Below are 18,814 nucleotides of genomic sequence, written 5' to 3'. Positions count from 1 at the left end.
GGGGTCCACTGACACACACACTGGGTTGTGTGTGGATGTTTCTGGAGGGTCTTTGTTCTCACTATCTCTACCTGCTGAAGGGACTCACCTTTTATGACAACTTAAAGTGCAAACAATGTCCTCTGTGCACATGTTTCTCTCGCCGTCACACCATCACATGATCACATGATCACATGATCACATGGAAGAGAAACATGATGCTGAAACAGCGAAGAGGAAAATGAAGACTTTGGGTTTAATTCTCACCTCAGGCAAAGGATTTTCAGACCACGACTGAAGCTTCTCTTGATGAACCGTGAATAAACCCTGACACAAACTAAACTCTTCCCCGACCCCCCCGAAGCCCTCCAGCACGTTTAGCATCACAGGACTGACAAAAGACACATTTAAAGCTCCTCCAGTGTAAAGGTCTGTGTCCATGTGTAGTGTGATTATAGATCAGCTCTAGCTTCTATATCAATACTGTGAAAGTATCAAAGCCTCAGTCCACAGAGAAATGCACACAGCCTGTATTCAGAAACTGAGTCTTAAAACCAGCCGTCAGGACTTCTGGAACTTTGTGATGTCACAACGAAGCAGTCACCAAGCCCCGCCCACCTGGACCCACCATCCAAACCTTGCAGGATTTGGTTTCTCTGACTGCTATATTTTTATTGGATCACTCAGAAAACAGTCAGCCAATCAGAAGAGAGGCTCAGAGCCTCCTCTCTTCTGATTGGCTCACTGACCTGTTGTTACTAGAGCGGATCTGCATCAAATTTTATGTGAAGTTTGGTGCAAATTAATTAAATTAAAACATGGTTTAAACTTTTGTTGCAATGGATAGCAACAGCATCCTGCTAGTGCACAAAGTTGGTAGGTGATAATCTTTTAAACTGGCGTCACATCACAGGATAATTAGCATCATCATGTGGTTTTCATGACCTTTTTCCTGACCACGAACAGGCCAAACGTCACATGAAAATAGCTAAATCGCCAAACTACCAAACCTTTCTGCAGATCTCTGTTACTCTGAATCTGCTTTTCACAACACAAAACATCATCATATAGTTTTAAGTGAAAACACATTCAAATGAAGCATCTCCCTCCCTGACTTCCTCATGTTCCTCCACTAAAATGAAGCAAAGCAGCTGTAAGAAAAAGGCAGAGCGAAAGAGAGAGAGAGAGAGAGAGAGAAAGGACACGGGGGACAAAACAGACTCCATCACAGCCGGAGGTACAGTAAGTATTTCAGTTATTGTTAAACCTGCTGCCTGTTTGATATTAGCATTCAACATAGCCTCGCCGAGGGGCTAACGGTCAGACTGACGAGACAAAAACAGGGGCCAAGAGGTTTAATTACACATTCAGCGGAGCCAAACAGAGCCAGGTGTCAGGCCGACGCTGAGTCATGCATAATGAATCGTGTTCAGCTGCAGGACACATGAACATTTTTTTAAACGTCTCCCACAAATGTGTTGAAGTGTTAAAGTTTGCATTGAATACGGAAGCTTCAGCTTAGTGTTAGAAAACTGTTATAGTTTATTTCACTGCAACATGAAAGAAACTAAAGGGGCTCAAATAGTGTCATTGTCAAAAATGAATTTAAATGACCATTTAAAGTGTCTGTTCAATTTATATATATATATATATAAATATATCATCATATCATTTTAAATAATCTTTTTGAAGATTTTTGGTGCCAGCGCTAATAAAATACCTGAGTTTAGATATTTTTACTTTATAAAATTCATTTAAACTGCGGCTGACCAGTGGTTTAAATATGATTAAAGGGCTGCTGTTGTTCAGTCAAGTCAGTAAGATTGCGAATCTGACCAGATGTTCAAGCTCATTTTATCTGGCTAAATTTGGCCCTTTAACACAGGTGAATTGGAACAAAGGCGACCCACCACCTCATCTTAGATCAGTTTCCTGTGAAGAAACCTCCGTGTCCACATCAACATGTCGCACAAGGATCTGAGACTCACCCTGGCCAGACTGACCCCACCAGGAACTTTGTAGGGGACGTACTTCCTGTAGATGTGTCCGACCCTGGAGCAAGGGATGTCCTCCATCCGACCACCGCACATCCACACCTACGGAGACACAGAGGGAGAGAGTCAGCCTCGATAAAGAGAGAGAGAGAGAGAGAGAGAGAGAGAGAGAGAAGGGTTTGTCAAAGCTGCCGCGCTGGTGTTTGTGTGAACAGTGCAAATATCAGATGAGCTATCAAGGTCAACAAATCAGAGAGATGAAACAAACACTGTGAGAGAAAGACAGAGCGTGGGAGGACGTGATGAAGACAAAGCAGTGGAGGGCAGACAAGGTTAGGACATGAAGAAAAGGAGTGGGAAGATGATTGTTAAACAGAGGGGCATTATTCACTGTACGTTCAGGGTTGTAAGGTACGTTGACCGGGTCAGGAATCCTAGGAGGACTCATGTTTACGACCTCGCTGATTAATATCACGTTAGATTTCATCAGGAGACGAAAGCTAAAAAAGATGCAGATTTCCATCGTCCTCTACGACGGGGTGAGAGGAAGCGAGAACGACTCCACAAAAACGACTCCGGAGTTCGCGGGTCTGCAGATTGCACCGCAGAGACCAAAGCCAGTAAATGACATCAAAGAGAACAAGCAAGTCAATCACGCTTAGCTTAATGATAAAGACTGGAATTGGTTTTGCCGTGCTGCTCGCGGGGAAAAAGCAGAGCCACCTTTCAAGTCCACGGAGTGAGAGCATTTGAAATTTTTAAAGATGGATATTTGAGTGATGTGTTGCTTTAATCATAGTCAGAACGGTTTGAGGTCAGGAGGTCGGACGGTTAAAACGGAGCGCGAGCTCTTTGAGATTAAGATCTTTTAACACGACGCATTTTTTAATTTCCTCATGCGTTCACCTTCGTGTTGCACGAACCTTTCAAAGTGTGACATGATGTAGCTTGGTTCTTTTGTTCAGGCAGTTATAGAGCTGTTTCTACCGTTTCACTGCATCGTCTACAAACTTCCACTTCTATTCTTCTCCTTCTCTTCAGGTGTTTTACCTGTTGGCTCATTGAACAATATAAAAATACAGGTGTGAGAAACACCTCAGGTCACTGAAGCACTGTACTGGGTTTCCTTTCACCCTGGAGAAATAGTTGACCCCCCCCCCCGACTGACTGACCACTGTGGCCTGTGTTTTTTATGATTTTCCTTTGGAAATGATTTTTTAAACTTAACAAAAGCCACTTCTTGTGACTGAACGATATGATCTGGGTTATTCATACTGTGTTTGACCTCTCCTCCGACCTCAGAACACCGTCCTCCACATCCTCCCAAATCCTCTCCTCCTCCTCCTCCTCCTCCTCCTCCTCCTCCTCCTGTCGTGACAAGAATGTCTCCAAATAACTTCTTTCAACAGTTTTCCAGGTTATACTCTGCACTGACTCTCGGTGCTTTCACAGGCTGCAGTTTAGTGTCTTTCTCAAGGACACATGATGATGATGATGGTGATGATGATGATGATGATGATGATGGTGATGATAGACATGGACTAGCTGCACAGGAAGCTCAGTACTCAATAATGAGGAAAACGTTGCTCTTTCTGTTGATATCGTGCATCAGTCTCACTTCCTGATTCTCCAGAGTGGACATCAGCTGGCTGCGATTTCAATTCAATTACCCCCTTGTCAAGTTTTGTCGCACCACTCCAGCTTGGACAAACAGAATTGGGGGGGGGGGGAAAATAACGGGAATGAATCCACCCTCTCCACATCTCGCTGTTGGGAAGGTGCGACTTGCTGCGCCAATCCCTTCCATCCTCTTCATCCTCTTCATCCCTGCACTGAAACACTTGAGCTTAATAACGGGGGGCGCCGAGCTGCAGGAGGGATCAAGAGCTCCAGTTCAGCGCCAGTCAGATTAAATTGAAAGTCTTATCACTCACCTCTACGGCACGACTTCTACAGTGTGCTCACCTCCATACCTGAACACTTCAACGCGCAGCACCGCGGCGGCACGAGGAGCAATGACTTATCACAGCAGCTAATAATTTACAACCCTGATGACCCCATCAACCCGGGAACAGCGACTTCATTGCACGTCAAGTCAAAGTCGAGTTCTTGAAGAAAAATAGTATAAAAATAGAATTAGGTAAAAATGTATCAGAGAAATACTGTAAAACTATTTGATTGACTGTTTATGTTTGATCTGGCGTCTTGATCTACGTCGACACGGGAAATGGTGATGATTGAATTGTTGATTGCTTTAAGTCACTCGACATGGAGAATAATAATAATCAATAATAAAACGTTAACGGGTTAGAAAAAAAGAGGAACTGCTTAAGACACCTTCAGATTTATTAATAAATAAACATGATAATAAAATCCTTTATATTAAAATGCGTTACGCTGAAATGCTTCAACACAATAAAACACTGATATTGAGCTGAGAGGCTGAGAGTAATGAAAAGCAAACAAATAATAAAATCGTGGAAAGTAAAGAACCGATGTGGCTGTTTGTTTCTTATTAATTTATTTACAATAAATATTAATGTTTTCTGATTAATAACCAGTGACCGATGGAACAGAACCATGTGACTGAACTATCAATTTAAATCACAGAAACCTTCCAAAATAAAAAGAATAGAGCGTTTTGTCATCGAGTGGAATCCGGTTAAAAGCCGATCAATCTCTTTCAAGTGTGTGAAGCTGCAAGACATTCTTGAAGGACAACTTTACACCTGAAACACACCTATTGTGACAGGTGACCTGAAAACACGGATCCCTCCATGAGTCCTGCTGAATGTGCAGGTAGGTCTGTGTCACCTGGATATTTCTGGCTATGCAGACTTCCCCTGTGGAGGTTTGGAGCTCTGGCGGTGCAACGTTTTTTTCATGAGCGTATCTGGCTTTCGTGTGCATCCTCATGAGGGTGCACGCTGTGTGTTCATGCTGGAGAGGCAACACACACTCCTGCAGATGTTTTCAGGCTGTATTCCAGCGATCAACAGACGGTGGGGATGACATGCTAAAAAAATATAAAATAAAATGCAGCTAACACGCCAACAAAGGCGGAGAAGAAGACTGCGAGCACAGATAAAAACATCGAAGGTTTCCCATTATTCTAACAAACTGGAATTGCAAATATTTCTTTGAGAGCTTTGAAGTCTGTGGATTTAAAAAGGACAAAGGAAAGTCGTGCTTCGGCAAAAACATAGAGAAGAAAAGAACACACTGTTTTAATCCAACACACCTGAATCTGAACTCTAAATATAACGGATCAGCCACTAGATCACGGTTCAAAGATGAACACGGAGCTGTTTTAAAGGTCTCATACAGTGTAAAGGGAGATGACCATGAGCTTTTCTGATTGGCTCACAGACCTGTTGTTGCTAGAGCTCCAGAGAGAAGCCTGAGAGAGGAGATGTAAAACTACACTGAGACGGTCTTTACATCTTCTGATGGATCAACACTTCAAATAAAACACAGAAGAAGAAAATATGGAGCTTTAATTCAGAGGAGACAGTAGTTCTATCCTCTACATACATGTCAAGTACAGAGAATATATTCTTTATGATTACAACAGATTTGGATTAAAGTTGCTGAATGTCGGATTCTTTATCATGTTCAGTCGTATTAAACATTTAGCTCTGCACGCTGTTTCCTGCTGTTTCCAGATTCCTGCAGCTCCGTCTGTTCTCTCTGCTCTCACACTGCTCCCTCTGTGGAAGCTAAACGCCTCACAGTGAACGTACGCATCACACGTATGTGGAATTTCTGTGCTTAGCAAAAGGGAGTAACAAGGAGGAAAACGCATTAACATGAAGACGCGGGAGAAAGTAAAACTGTTTGGACAGCAGATTTGATTCTGGCGCTGGAGCTTTATAAACGCTGCAAACTTCACTGTGTGCAACAATGGCGACCGTATCACACTGCAGCATGCGTCCAATCACATCAGACTTCCCAGCAGCGGCCTTTGTGCTTAATTGAGTGAGACGACAAAAGTCCTTACTCATTCAAAGCAGAATTTAATTATTGTGACGGGTTGCTCTGTCTGTCCGGAGCTCGGTGACGGAGGCAGTGCAGGAGGGGGGAGGAGGGGGGAGGAGGAGGGGAGACCAGTGCTTTACATGCCGGCCAAGTCACAAGCAGTTATGGCTTCGCTGTAGAATGATTCATGCTGAGCCACCAGACAAAAGCATAATCTAATAAGGAAGTCTGAGTATGATTAATGTGGAGGGTCTTTGATGCAGCCGAGGATGTTTGGCTTAAATCACTGAAACAAGGGTTGAAACTATAATGAGGAACGTCTCGTTCGCTCAACAAGTCTTTTATCCATTTACCTAAAGAGCTGTGGATAAACAACACATTAGGAGAGGCAATATGTGACATCACTGAACGCAAGCTGAGGTCAATAGCACGTGTTTTTTTTAATGAGCTGCCATGAGCTCAGATTCAGTAATGTCGTCCGTTAACGAGAAAAGAGCTGCGGAGGAAAACCTGCACATGATCACCAAGATGACGGACATCAAGCGGTTTCCAGAGTCAGATTCACCGTCTGAACCTCCTTCGCTCTCAGTTTTACAGAAAGGTGGAAGAGCGGAGACGTCAGGACACGAGTCTGGATCACATCAACACAGACGACGTCAGAGAAACAACACCTGTTGTCTTTCTTCTGCACGACTAACGAGGCAGCTGCTGTTCAACAGGACGGATGTGTCAGTACCGACGGGTCAGAAACCTGTTGCTTCTGCTTAGATATGAAAGTATGATGTGTGTATGTCACAGAGCTCGTGATGTTTAACAGCGTCAACAAACTACTGATCACTTCCTGCACTGCGGCTCTGTTGTTGTTGTGTTTTACCTTGAAGGAGATCTCGTACTGTTCTCCTCCCCAGATCTCCAGCCCCGTGTCGTATCCTCCCAGCTCCCAGAACCACTTCCTGTCCACGGCGAACAGTCCGCCTGCCATCACAGGCGACCTGCAGGACACACACAACGAGACACAGGTGAATGTTACGAGATTCCCTCCGGGCGTTCCCGATATATGGCATTCACAAGGTCAAAACCACGACCTTGACCTTTGAACTTTGACCTTTGACCACCAAAATCTAATCACTTCATTTTTGAGTCCAAGTGAACGTTTGTGCCAAATTTGAAGAGGTTCCGTTGAGGCGTCACGTACAGGTGCACACATGTAAAACAACATGTTCATGAAGCGAAGGAGTGAGGAAATCAGCAACGCATCACCATTTCTCCCTTTGGACAACAGGGACGACATCTTTCTTCTTCTGTCTCTCTCATAAAGAGCAGTTTTCACATGTGCAGAAAACCGTTACTCATTCTCGGGCGGAGACGCGAGCCACGAACGCCGCCTCTTTAAATACGTTTCCCGCATCGACTGACTGGACTCGCCTGACTGGCTAACAGCGTGTCTCAGCAGTTCATCGTCCACGACTGGTATCTGTTGTACGCTGGAGGAAGCAAACGCACAGCTGACACACACACACACACACACACACACACACACACACACACACACACACACACACACACACACACACAGGAGCAGCACTGAATGAAACGCAGTGGACAGACTTTCATCAGGAGACAAAGGATAAACAACAGTAGCTGCAGGGGGACAGAGGAATGGTGTGTGTGTGTGTGTGTGTGTGTGTGTGTGTGTGTGTGTGTGTGTGTACACAAATGTAGTGATTGCCAACTGTTGTATGGTCAGTGGAGTGTGTGAGCTCAGCACAGAGAGCGTGGACACTGTGTGGGCACTGATTTGCCGGGTGGAGATTGTTAGTTCTTGTTGGCCGGAGGGAGAACACACAAACACACAAACACACAAACACACAAACACACAAACACACAAACACACACACCTCTCGTCTCTGGAGCCGTGTGCACTGGAACGTCGCGGCGGTGGGAGAAGAAGACGCTGACGTGACGCCGGTGAACACCGGGATCGTTCAACCACGACAAGTTCCAGTTTCATTCACCACAACTTGACTTCCAGCATCACATTAGATTATATCAGATCATGTGATTTACATTTAAACTTCTCTGATTCGGCCTCTCTGTCCCGAGGCTGCAGACATTAATCACTGTCGTATTCATTTATTTATAGTATTTATTCACTATATGAACTGTAACAAACCCTGTTATTTTTATGTATTTAATTTGTTTTATTTATTGATTTTACTCACTGCTGCTCGCTGCTCCCTTGTGTGTTGACCTGCTGCCTCTGACATTAACTAATCAATCTGCCTGTCTGTGTGTGTGAAGTTGTGTGTATGGACTGGTCTTGGGATTAATAAAGTTTTCTGAATCTGAATCTCATCCATTAATATGTTTGTAAATAGGAATTTTTGTTATAATTTACAATAAATTTAAATGAATATTTATCTGAAAAGCAGCTGCACTGAGAGTGAAGTGAAGTCGTTGTGTAACTTCAGGAGCGTATGTAATAAAAGTATCTCCACTTTTAATGTCCCAAATCATTTTGGTTATGAAAGCTTATGTTTTAAGCCTGAAAAGTGTCACCTGATGTAATTCACACTGTAGAAGACCGAGCTTTTATTCAACATTTGTTTTGTTTTGTTTTGTTTTGTAGCGACTGTCAGAAACAGGAAGCTGCACGTCGGATTACAACAGGAATAATCACAGTCGTCTTCCTCTTTGTCAAACAGCGAACCACGATTCAAACGACACACCTGAAGCTGCACAACACTTCATTTAAAATGCTAATGAGCTGACCCAAAGTCACCGCTCTCACACTGCTGCTCCTGTGTTGCTTAGCAACTACTTTGTTTAGCTGCTGCTCAGGAATGATTTTCTGTTGAAAAGTTGATTTGCTGGAAGGAATATAATTTAATTATGTTATATTTTTTAAAACAATGGTAGGCGTACAGTACATGATATAGTTTTAAATAAAATAAATAACAATAAATCATCCAGGAAAGTTTGGATATTAATATTTCTCGATGATATTTTAACTACAGAGGTCACGAAGGTCGACTCCATTTCAGTTCGGCCTTCACTCTGGAGACGTCTGAACGACTGGGTCAACGAAGGGTCACACTTTTCCCTTTGCTACCCCATCTGCGCCCGCCCTTACCCTCGCGTCTCAAAGCACGGCTCCCGTCGCCTAGCAACCTTGACAACACGATACAACCTGAAGGATGCGGGCCCCTGAACGGAGACGCAGTTACAGCGCAGCGCTCGGAGACCGACTCCGTGGGTCGACTGTCGAACCAGATCTACTGACAGTCGACCTCTGGTGGCCGAACTAATCATGACGGGAGCAGAGGAGCAGGGCTGACGAAACACAGGACTAGTTTCCCCTGTGAATACTACTTTACCCTTTACCGTTCCACAAGCTTAAAAGTGTGTTTATTATTGTAACCATGACGATGAAGGTCCTCTACGTTAATGAAGTGCTCATTTCATACCGGAGAAAACATGTTTGAGCCTGAGAACGACCTCACAGAGTCATGAACGAGACTGGAGACTCTCAAGTCTGGGGTTTGTTTTCACTCAGTTGTAAAATACCATTACTGTGATATTTCAGAGTGAACACACACACACACACACACACACACACACACACACAAAGGAGGAGGCAGTGGCAACCCGTCTGGTAGCATCAGGGCCCCATACAGACTTGCTTTTGATTGCCAGTTCAAACACAGTGAGGTACGAGCTCAGAATCGACCTGAACGCGACGGTGGCCACAAATACTGCGAACAACATTTCTGAGACATTTATTCCTGTAGTCTTTTAAGTAGAGACAGAGACTGTGCGGCTCTGATTGGCCGTAATTACCCTCTCAACTGTTCTGATGTTACATTTTATTTTTCCAACAAAAAAAAAGGAGGAAGGGTTCGGGATCTGCACAATACGACTGCAGACCTCCGCTTTCAGCCAGTGTTCAGCTCCTCTGAATTAATATTGACGAGCGCCGTCTGAGCCGACCTCAGCTGTTCTGGAAACAACTAGAAACACACAACATACAAGTGAAAGGCTGGATTTAGGGCTGTGTATCAAACCTAAGTACTCTTTGATTACTGACTCTCTTTCTTCTACTTCATACTTTGCTAAATAAAAATTCCCTGTTTCTGTAAAGACTGAAATCTGCCTGTAGCTTCAATAACAAAAACTATCAAGTACCAGAATCTAAGATTTAAACTCCATGTTTTCTTCATCTCCTGTGTTTTATTTTGAAGTGTTGATCCATAAGAAGATATATTTGTGGTTTTAGGAACCAAAAACCATCTCAGTGTAGTTTTACATCTCCTCTCTCAGGCTTCTCTCTGGAGCTCTAGTAACAACAGGTCAGTGAGCCAATCAGAAGAGAGGAGGCTCTGAGCCCCTGATCCAATATAAATATAAGAGATTTCAGGTAAAAACACCCAGAGAAACCAAATCCTGCAAGGTTTGGATGGTGGGTCCAGGTGGGCGGGGCTTGGTGACTGCTTTGTTGTGACATCACAAAGTTCCAGAAGTCCTGACGGCTGGTTTTAAGGCTCAGTTTCTGAATACAGGCTGTGTGCATTTCTCTGTGGACTGAGGCTTTGATACTTTCACAGTATTAATATAGAAGCTAGAGCTGATCTATAATCACACTACACATGGACACACACCTTTAGACTAGATGGAGCCTTTAATGTCTGGTTAGATTAGTCCTCTGCTTCACTTATTCTGTGATGAAGACTAAATTTAGCCTATTTTACTGGCTCTGACAACATTCGCCCGGACAGATATCTTTTTCTTCACTTGTTCTTTTTGCATGTGTTAGTTTGCTGGAGCGAGGAGGAAAAAAGAAAAAGATTTAACTCAATGGTCCATGAATATTCCATCTCACAATTTTGATTTAATGAGAAATGCTCAAGTTGATATTCTCCATTTCAGTCTACTGACCTTGAGCAGAGACCGAGTTAAGGCCTGAGCTCACCGCTAAATGCTAAATGAAACATTGAAGCCCAAAGGAGGGGTGAGAGAGAGAGAGAAAGAGAGAGAGAGAGAGAGAGAGAGAGGTGATGGCACTGACAAAAGAGACAGTGACGGAGGCATGAGAACAGGGATAAAATCATACTCACACACACTCACACACACACACACACACACACACACACACACCTCCGAGATGGATTTCGCCGGCGCACCGTGCCTCATTCTGCGCTGCGGCAATGTCAATCAGAATGAAAATGAAAATCTTTGCGACTCAAATTAGATTTGCACTGATGAAGGTCATTTCATTGGGCTAGAGGAGCAGACTAATTCACCAAATGAGGATTGATTCTGATTGTTCTGCAGCTCATTCCTTCTTCTTTAGTCTCTTATCTCGCCGCACCACAGCCGCCCTCTGCCTGACGCTACCTACTGTATCTCCCAGGACACACCAAATCGTCTTTGGCATCCGAACATAGAGAAATGTTGTCGAACTAATCCCTCGAGCCTCCACAAATGGAGTGTCTGGCATCACATGCAGAGTTATTTGGCCCTAATAGCGAAGTCAGTCTGCAGGAATAGTTTTATTTATTCTGGCTTCAGTTACTTAAAGGTTACTTATCTGTGCTGCCGGGCGTCCGGGGGAAGGTCACTGTGGTCAGAAGCTATCAGTCCTGTTTGCATTGGGAGAAGCATCGCCGGGGGGGGGGGGGGGGGGGGGGGGTGTACACATGAACGACACCCGCATCTGAACAAGTCATTATTTTCTCAGCTGCTGTCAACAATGTGTAAAAGTGTAAAAAAATAAAATAAAATAAATACCAACCAGAGTTTCCCAGAGTTCACTGTGACAAATAGAAAGAGCTCAGTCTGTCAAACACCAAATGTCCTGAGCAACATTTCAACATCTGGATATTAAGAAGAACATCTGTTTCCCTGAGCTTTCAACCACATCTCATGGTCTACAGTCAAGAACCTGCGGATAACGAAAAGGCTTTGCTGAAAACGAACAAACCGATCTTTCGTATTTAGAGTTTAAACCCGTATTTACTGTCTCCCTTTACCTTTCAGCAGCATCACTTCTACAAAACCCAAATACTCGACTCCAGCTCTCCACAAACTCTCTGCCCTCGGCACTTCCCACAAAACGCTGAACCGCAGCCCGTACGCAGAGGAGCGCCGTGGAGACCGAACCGGAGAGCTTCGGGGCTCGGCCGCTCCGATCACGTCCCACAGTCAGAAAGCGATGTTTGTTAACGGTTTATAGCCTGAGGATTTTACTCCCGATACCTGCTGCCCAAGGACTTCAGAGAGACTCGCTGCTGCGGTCCGGATACGCTCCACAACTTTCAGTCGCCTGTTAATAATAACTGCTTTACACTGGAGGCAGGGCGGTGCTGACAGAGGCGTGTACACTCTGCAGGAAGCGATCAGCGCCACAAGGTCCCGTGCAGCTCATTCATAAGAAGCGTGGCTTCGAAGCCGCCCGTGGGGGGTGGGGCCACTTGGTATACCCTCATGGCGCAATAAGATAATCAGGATACAATCACAAAAGATAAATAAAGTCACGTCACTCACTCGAAGGGTTCACTGGGGTCGTCCTTCTGCAGCTCTGTGGGGATGGGGATCCGTTTGTAATACATTTCCCAGTCGAACGCCCCTCGCATGGCGTCGCCCGCCTGAGTCTCGTAGCCGAAGTTGTCGTGGTCGATGACGTCGATCATGGGACACACGATGGTCTTCCTGTTCTGGGCGATCCGGTCTGAGAGACACAGAGAGAGAGAGAGAGAGAGAGAGAGAGGCAGATGGGTCGGTAAACAGTCGAGCACAACAGATGGAGCAGTGAAGCAGTTCCCAGGCCTTTTGGCTTCAGACCTCCTGTAGCCAAGCGAAGCCACCACACTCCCTCACACTCCCCCACACTCCCTCACACTCCCCCACACTCCTCCACACTCCCCACATACTCAAGAGCTGTACTGAGGTCACACGTTACAGGTTGGGTTCAGGCAGGTGAAGCTCACCCAGCAGCGGAGGCAGCCAGTTGACGTTGGCCTCGCAGTGAGAGTCCAGGAAGGTGATGACTTCTCCTTTAGCGGCAGCGGCGCCCAGCAGGCGGGTCCTGATCAGCCCCTCCCTCTTCTTGGTCCTCAAGATGCGAACCTTCGGCATGCGCATCATGTACTCCTCCAGTGCCACCTTTAGGTGCTCTGCAGGCAGAGAGAGAGAGAGAGAGAGAGAGAGAGACAGCAGGATTTAGAAGGGTGAATGCATGAAAAATAATATAAAATGGTATCACTGTCATCAAAAGAGCGCGACAGGTTCAAACCCCTTGATCACTGTGTGCAGACATCAGGTAAATTAGGCTCCAGCGGCATGAAAGAGCGCCGCTTCACAAAGTTGTCCGCAAATGGCAAAACCTCGCTAACACGCTCTCTTACAAAAAAGATCAAAAGGAAACTAAACCATTAGCCGTCACCATCAAACGCGACATCTGCCGGCGCCACATGCTCCTCGCTGAAATGTTTCCCTTAAGGCCTCGACATCATCACACACGCTCAGACATACTGGGGGGGAAACTTCACATCTTCACTCACTTTTCTGCATCGACTGATATATATATATATATATATATATATATCTTTATCTTTACTGCAGTCATTAGACAGAATGTTACCCTAAAGAGAAAGACTTCAACTGTGAGGAATGAGAAAGGGATGAAATCAGCCCCTCCCCCCCGCCGATGTGCGGTCATAAAGCCTTTTGGCAAAAACAGCCGTTCCTCTAAAATTGTAATTATGCCCCAAATTCCACCAGACAAAATTCCTAATGCCCTATAAGGGAATTAAAGATCCTGCCTCATCCAATAATCTGTTCAGTTTACGGTCAATAAAATAAAATTACACAATGCACAAAGTTTTAAACAAACACTTCAGTCGGCAGCTCAGGAGCTGAAGTCTTTCTCAAGCTGCAGTGACACAATAAATCTCCGGAGAGACGAGGACGTCAGCAGATTGAACAGTTTCATGTGCTAGAACAGCAAATATACTGGAATGTACTGGAAGGTGAAACAATACGGAGATACTGGAAGAAAGGGCAAACCTAGAATTGAAAGAAAGGATCAATCAATCAAAGAAAGGGGCTTTACATAGACATTTTTCACCGATCTTTCCCCGGAGCCGCCGTAGACAGAAATCAATCCCGCTCTAAATGGTGCCTGTAAATCTTTCTGCTCAAACGTCAACTCAGTTCTGACAGCTCAATAAAAAAAAAGAAGAAAGAAATAAGAAAGAATTGGAGCTGGACTCAAGGTCATGTTTCATTTGCTGTCTGTCAACTGTGTCTCCAAAGCTGAGACACTGTCAGCCGTCACAGAGAGAACGCCATGAAACACATCGCCACTTCTGCTCCGGCCGCCGTCACGTCCGCAACAACTGAAATCACACGAGCGCTGTAAACTCTCTTCGGTTTGAATAATCACTGTGAGGTCAGAGTTCATAGGGCCGATTTAAAACATTATGGTTTGAAAAAAGAAGGTCAGCAAAACTTCTATCTATCACCTCCCTACCTTACTTACCTACCTACCCATCCACCTACCTCCCTCCCTCCCTCCCTACCTACCTACCTAACTTCCCTACCTTACTTACCTACCTACCTACCTTACTTACCTACCTTACTTACCTACCCATCCACCTAGCTACCTACCTACCTACCTTACTTACCTTACTTACCTACCCATCCACCTAGCTACCTACCCATCCACCTAGCTACCTACCTCCCTACCTTACTTACCTACCCATCCACATACCTCCCTCCCTCCCTCCCTCCCTACCTACCTTACTTACCTACCTTACTTACCTACCCATCCACCTAGCTACCTACCTACCTACCCATCCACCTAGCTACCTACCTCCCTACCTTACTTACCTACCCATCCACTTACCTTCCTACCTCCCTTACTACCTACCTACCTAGCTACTTAGCTACCTAACTTACCTACCCATCCACCTAGCCATCCACCTCACTACCTACCTACCTTACTTACCTACCCTTCCACCTCGCTACCTACCTCCCTACCTACCTTACTTATCTACCTTACTACCTACCTTCCACCTCGCTACCTACCTACCTTACTTACCTTACTTACCTACCCATCCACTTACCTACCCTTCCACCTAGCTACCTACCTACCTTACTTACCTTACTTACCTACCCATCCACTTAGCTACCTACCTACCAACCCTTTCATCTACCCGCCGACCTACCTACATAGCTAGCTACATACCTTCCTACCTATCTCCCTACCCATCCATCCACCACCTACCTGCCTGCATCTATAGGCTCTGTTTAAAAGCATCAGTCTAACTCCGTCCTTCACCTCCCTCCGTCTCTCAGTCTCTTTTTCAATCCTCCAAACATCTTGCTGAAATTCATTTGCATGTGAAACCGTCTTGATCGGAGGGAGTCTTGATGAAATACCATATGGCAGAAACCAGCTGGACAAAAACGGCCCCGGATACAATGTTCTCCACCTTGACGATACAACAGCAGATGCATGTGAGAAATAAAGACGCCCCCGAAATGTGATTAGAAGCTCGTCTCCATCAGTCGAGACAGACATGACTCAGCAGCAGTGTTTTTCTCCGGCAGCACAAACTGTTTGATTTCTACCAAAGCTGTTCTTTTAAAATGTAGATGTGACAGTCTGGAGATGATGTCACCTCTCTGTGACCAAGTTCACCGTACAGCTCGTCTCTTCTTTCCGCTGACTCATGCTGGTAAATTATTCCTCTTCCACCAAAGTGCACGATCGCACGCGTACATTTTCCCCTAACAGCGTCCCGACTCGGTGACGCAATGGAAACCATAATATCCCGTAAATCAGATTTATATTACGACTTTATGAGAAGCCTCACATCACTTAAACTCTGACAGTCTTTCCTAAAAACGGTATTTTGCTCCCTCGGCCTCTCTGTACCCGTCTCTGCACTTCAACACCAGAAAAAGTTCTGAAGGATTGGAAAATAAAAAAGAGGCCATTATTTGCAGAACACAGGCAGTCAAGCCAGACATTAATAAAATATTACCTCTGTCGGTGTTCCTCATTGATAATAGTTCTTACAAATGGGCCACTGTCACTGAGGAACCCCCCTCCAACACATCCACTAATTGGATTCTGAATATCACAGTAAAGGATGGAGGGAAGGCAGCAGTCCTTTTAAACCTTCACAGGATAAACTGCTGCTGCTGAAATGACAGAGCGGTTTTTTGGTTTTTATTATCTCTGCACTCTCTTGTTTTCTTCCTGATTCATTCTTACTGCCCCTTTTTTTTTGTTTTTATTTTGTTTTTGTTTTGTCCCTCCTTTGCTCCCTCTCTTCATCTCTCCTCTCTCATTCAGCTTGTCTTTCTGTTTTGATTGTGTTTGGCAGCAGTCGCCTCTCGGGGAGCCACTCCTGATCCCAACAGACAGCTGAGATACTGAAGCCAGCAGGACCAGCCAAAACCAACAAACCTGCAGACAGCAGGTCCTCCGACCTCTCTCTGTCCGTCCTCTCTCTCCGTCCATCCTTCCTTTCCTTCCTTCCTTCCTCTCTCCTGTGATTTATTTATTTTTTTAATGAGCCTGGGTAAATGACAGCCCCTCCCCTCAAGTCAAACAGCATCAGACACCCACCATCATCTCACTCCCCCCTCCCCTCCGACGTGCCAGTTCAAAACCAGCGTGTTTAGACAAGACCAGCTCTGACCAGACATGATTAAAGCGGAGCAGTAATCAAGAGCAGAGTGAGGAGCGCTGTCCATCACGCTGTCACACAGGCCTCTGCTGGTTAATCCTCAAGGCCCTGTTTGGGCTGCAGCCTGCCTGAAGTGGTCTGGCTCAAATTAGCCCCCGTTACATGTGTTAAAGTCACTGCCAGAAGGTTTGCTTTAAAGCCAAGTGATGGACTCTTTGCCAAAGTGATAATAAAAGTTGTTTGTGATTGTTAATTCCATTACAGTATTACAGTAAAACATCCGAGATGAAACAATGACAGCGAGGATAAAGTGCTGACGTTCAGTCTGTAATTTAAGGCTGTTTACCTCCACATCAGGTGGACGCCGCAGCGACTGTAGAGTGCGGAGAGGACATCAGTATATATATCATTTCACGCCAATGTCTGTTTTTGACACGTCACTTTAATAATAAAACAATCCTGCTCTAAAGTCGTTAGCTACCACGTTATAAAGAGTGAAAGTCCAGCCCGGTCCTCAGCGGGGAGACGTCGTGATTGGCTGATGGACGTCTGACTTGGGCAAATGTTTCATCTTAAAAAGCACTTGTTTGTTTGTTTGTTTAAGATTATTGTTGTATTGTTTTGTCCTAAAACTGTGGGACTTGAGTATAAAAAGTGTCTCAGAGAGCACACACCACTTCACAATAAGACTTCCCTTATAAAGGATTTATAAATGCTTCATAATTAGGTTATTGATTCAGTTATTAACACTTTATAAATCATAAATAAACAGTTATAAACAACAGTTTCTATACATTGATGTGGGCTCACTATTTGGCAAGAGCAAGTTAATGCTTACTACTCACTCACCTTTTATTAATGAGTTACTAGTATTTATAGCTGGTAAAAGGAAATCTTAAAGTAACTCATTAATAAATGATGATGGGTTTTATACTTTACAGTAAGGCTTCTAGTACCAGCTGTAAATGGTAGTAAGTCGTTAGTAAAACTAATGAGTAGTAAGCTTTAGCTTGAGCTTGCCAAATAGTGAGCCTGCTTGTGTATTAAACTGTGCTATAACTTGTTTATAACTGTTTATTTATGATTTATAAAGAGTTAACAACTGAATTACTAAACCATTTATAAATCCAATAAACAAAGTAAGAAGTAATTTGCTTATAGATGACTAATGTCTAATTATTCTGCATTATAATGACCCCACACAGTATGAGGGTTCTGACCCTGAAGCAGAAGCAGAGGGGGCCCCGCAGAGTCCGGGGGCCACCCCCAGAGGAAAGGGCAAGCCTTCACCTTCACAACTGGGCAATAAATCAGCCCATTAGCTATTAACCATTAGGAGATTGATTCCGTCTAAACTTCTGCCCTGCACCGGGTGATTCTTACATAACCTCCCTAATGACCGCCACTGAGATTAAACAATGAACATTTGCATTGCATGTACGGCACATTCAGCGGGAGGAGAAGGCGGCGGGGAAAGGTTACCGCGTCTAATTATGAACGGTTAATTTGACCCGAATAAATTGGAATACAGCTCCTCTGGTTTACTGAAAATGGGCGAGACTATAAATCACACTAATGAGAGCGGGCCGATGTCGGAGAACACATTAGTCATTATTAGAATGTGAAGTCCGCGACATGATGAGAGCTCAGACGGCGTCGATGCCCGGGTCACTCTCGCGGACCCCATTTACCAAACAGCCGCGCACTCGCCGCCCTCCGCCTGTTTGTGCTGCAGGAATCCGCTGCCTCTTCCTCCGAGGCATTAATTACAATCCAATCACAAACACTAAAAACTAAACAAAGAAGAAGAGACAGTGAGACGCTCCTGTGGTTCAGAAAGCAGCTGCAGCCAGGACATGCCACATCCTCCCCCATAACTTCACTTACTCATCCCTTACTGACTGTTTCTCTTCCCGCTTCTCTTTGGGTGAGGCGGGATGGGATGGTGGTGGTGGTGGTGGGGGGGGGGTTCAATTCAATTAACCTCAAATTATGGTGAATCCAATATGACTTCCAAATCTTGTCTTTCCAAGGTGCTGGATTACTTCCCAGAAGTCCTGGCGCGACACCAAAGAGCCAAGCTGCTAATTTATTCCTCCAAAATATTGGTGTGCTCATGTGAACCGCAACTTCCTCCCTCTCCTGCCGAGCGCCAGGCTGGAG

At 44.9% G+C, this 18,814-nt stretch overlaps 1 protein-coding gene across 1 annotated transcript in view; it reads right to left on the bottom strand.

The window, feature by feature from the left end:
• LOC111665462 (polypeptide N-acetylgalactosaminyltransferase 10-like) overlaps positions 1-15,247 on the bottom strand; it is a 24,165-nt gene extending 8,918 nt beyond the window's left edge. Inside the window, exons 1-5 of the mRNA XM_023420477.2 lie at positions 15,238-15,247; positions 12,938-13,123; positions 12,495-12,678; positions 6,826-6,943; positions 1,968-2,075 (exon numbers count right to left, since the gene is read on the bottom strand). Of these exons, the coding sequence (XP_023276245.2) occupies positions 1,968-2,075; positions 6,826-6,943; positions 12,495-12,678; positions 12,938-13,123; positions 15,238-15,247 (606 nt within the window). The remainder of the gene's footprint in view (positions 1-1,967; positions 2,076-6,825; positions 6,944-12,494; positions 12,679-12,937; positions 13,124-15,237) is intronic.
• Between the last annotated feature and the right edge of the window lie 3,567 nt (positions 15,248-18,814).

The sequence above is a fragment of the Seriola lalandi genome, unplaced genomic scaffold (genome assembly GCF_002814215.2).
Source record: "Seriola lalandi dorsalis isolate HSWRI2012SDOR001 ecotype SW California unplaced genomic scaffold, Sedor1 jcf7180002054645, whole genome shotgun sequence".
Classification (NCBI taxonomy): Eukaryota; Metazoa; Chordata; class Actinopteri; order Carangiformes; family Carangidae; genus Seriola; species Seriola lalandi.
This window is presented reverse-complemented; position numbering and strand designations above follow the sequence as displayed.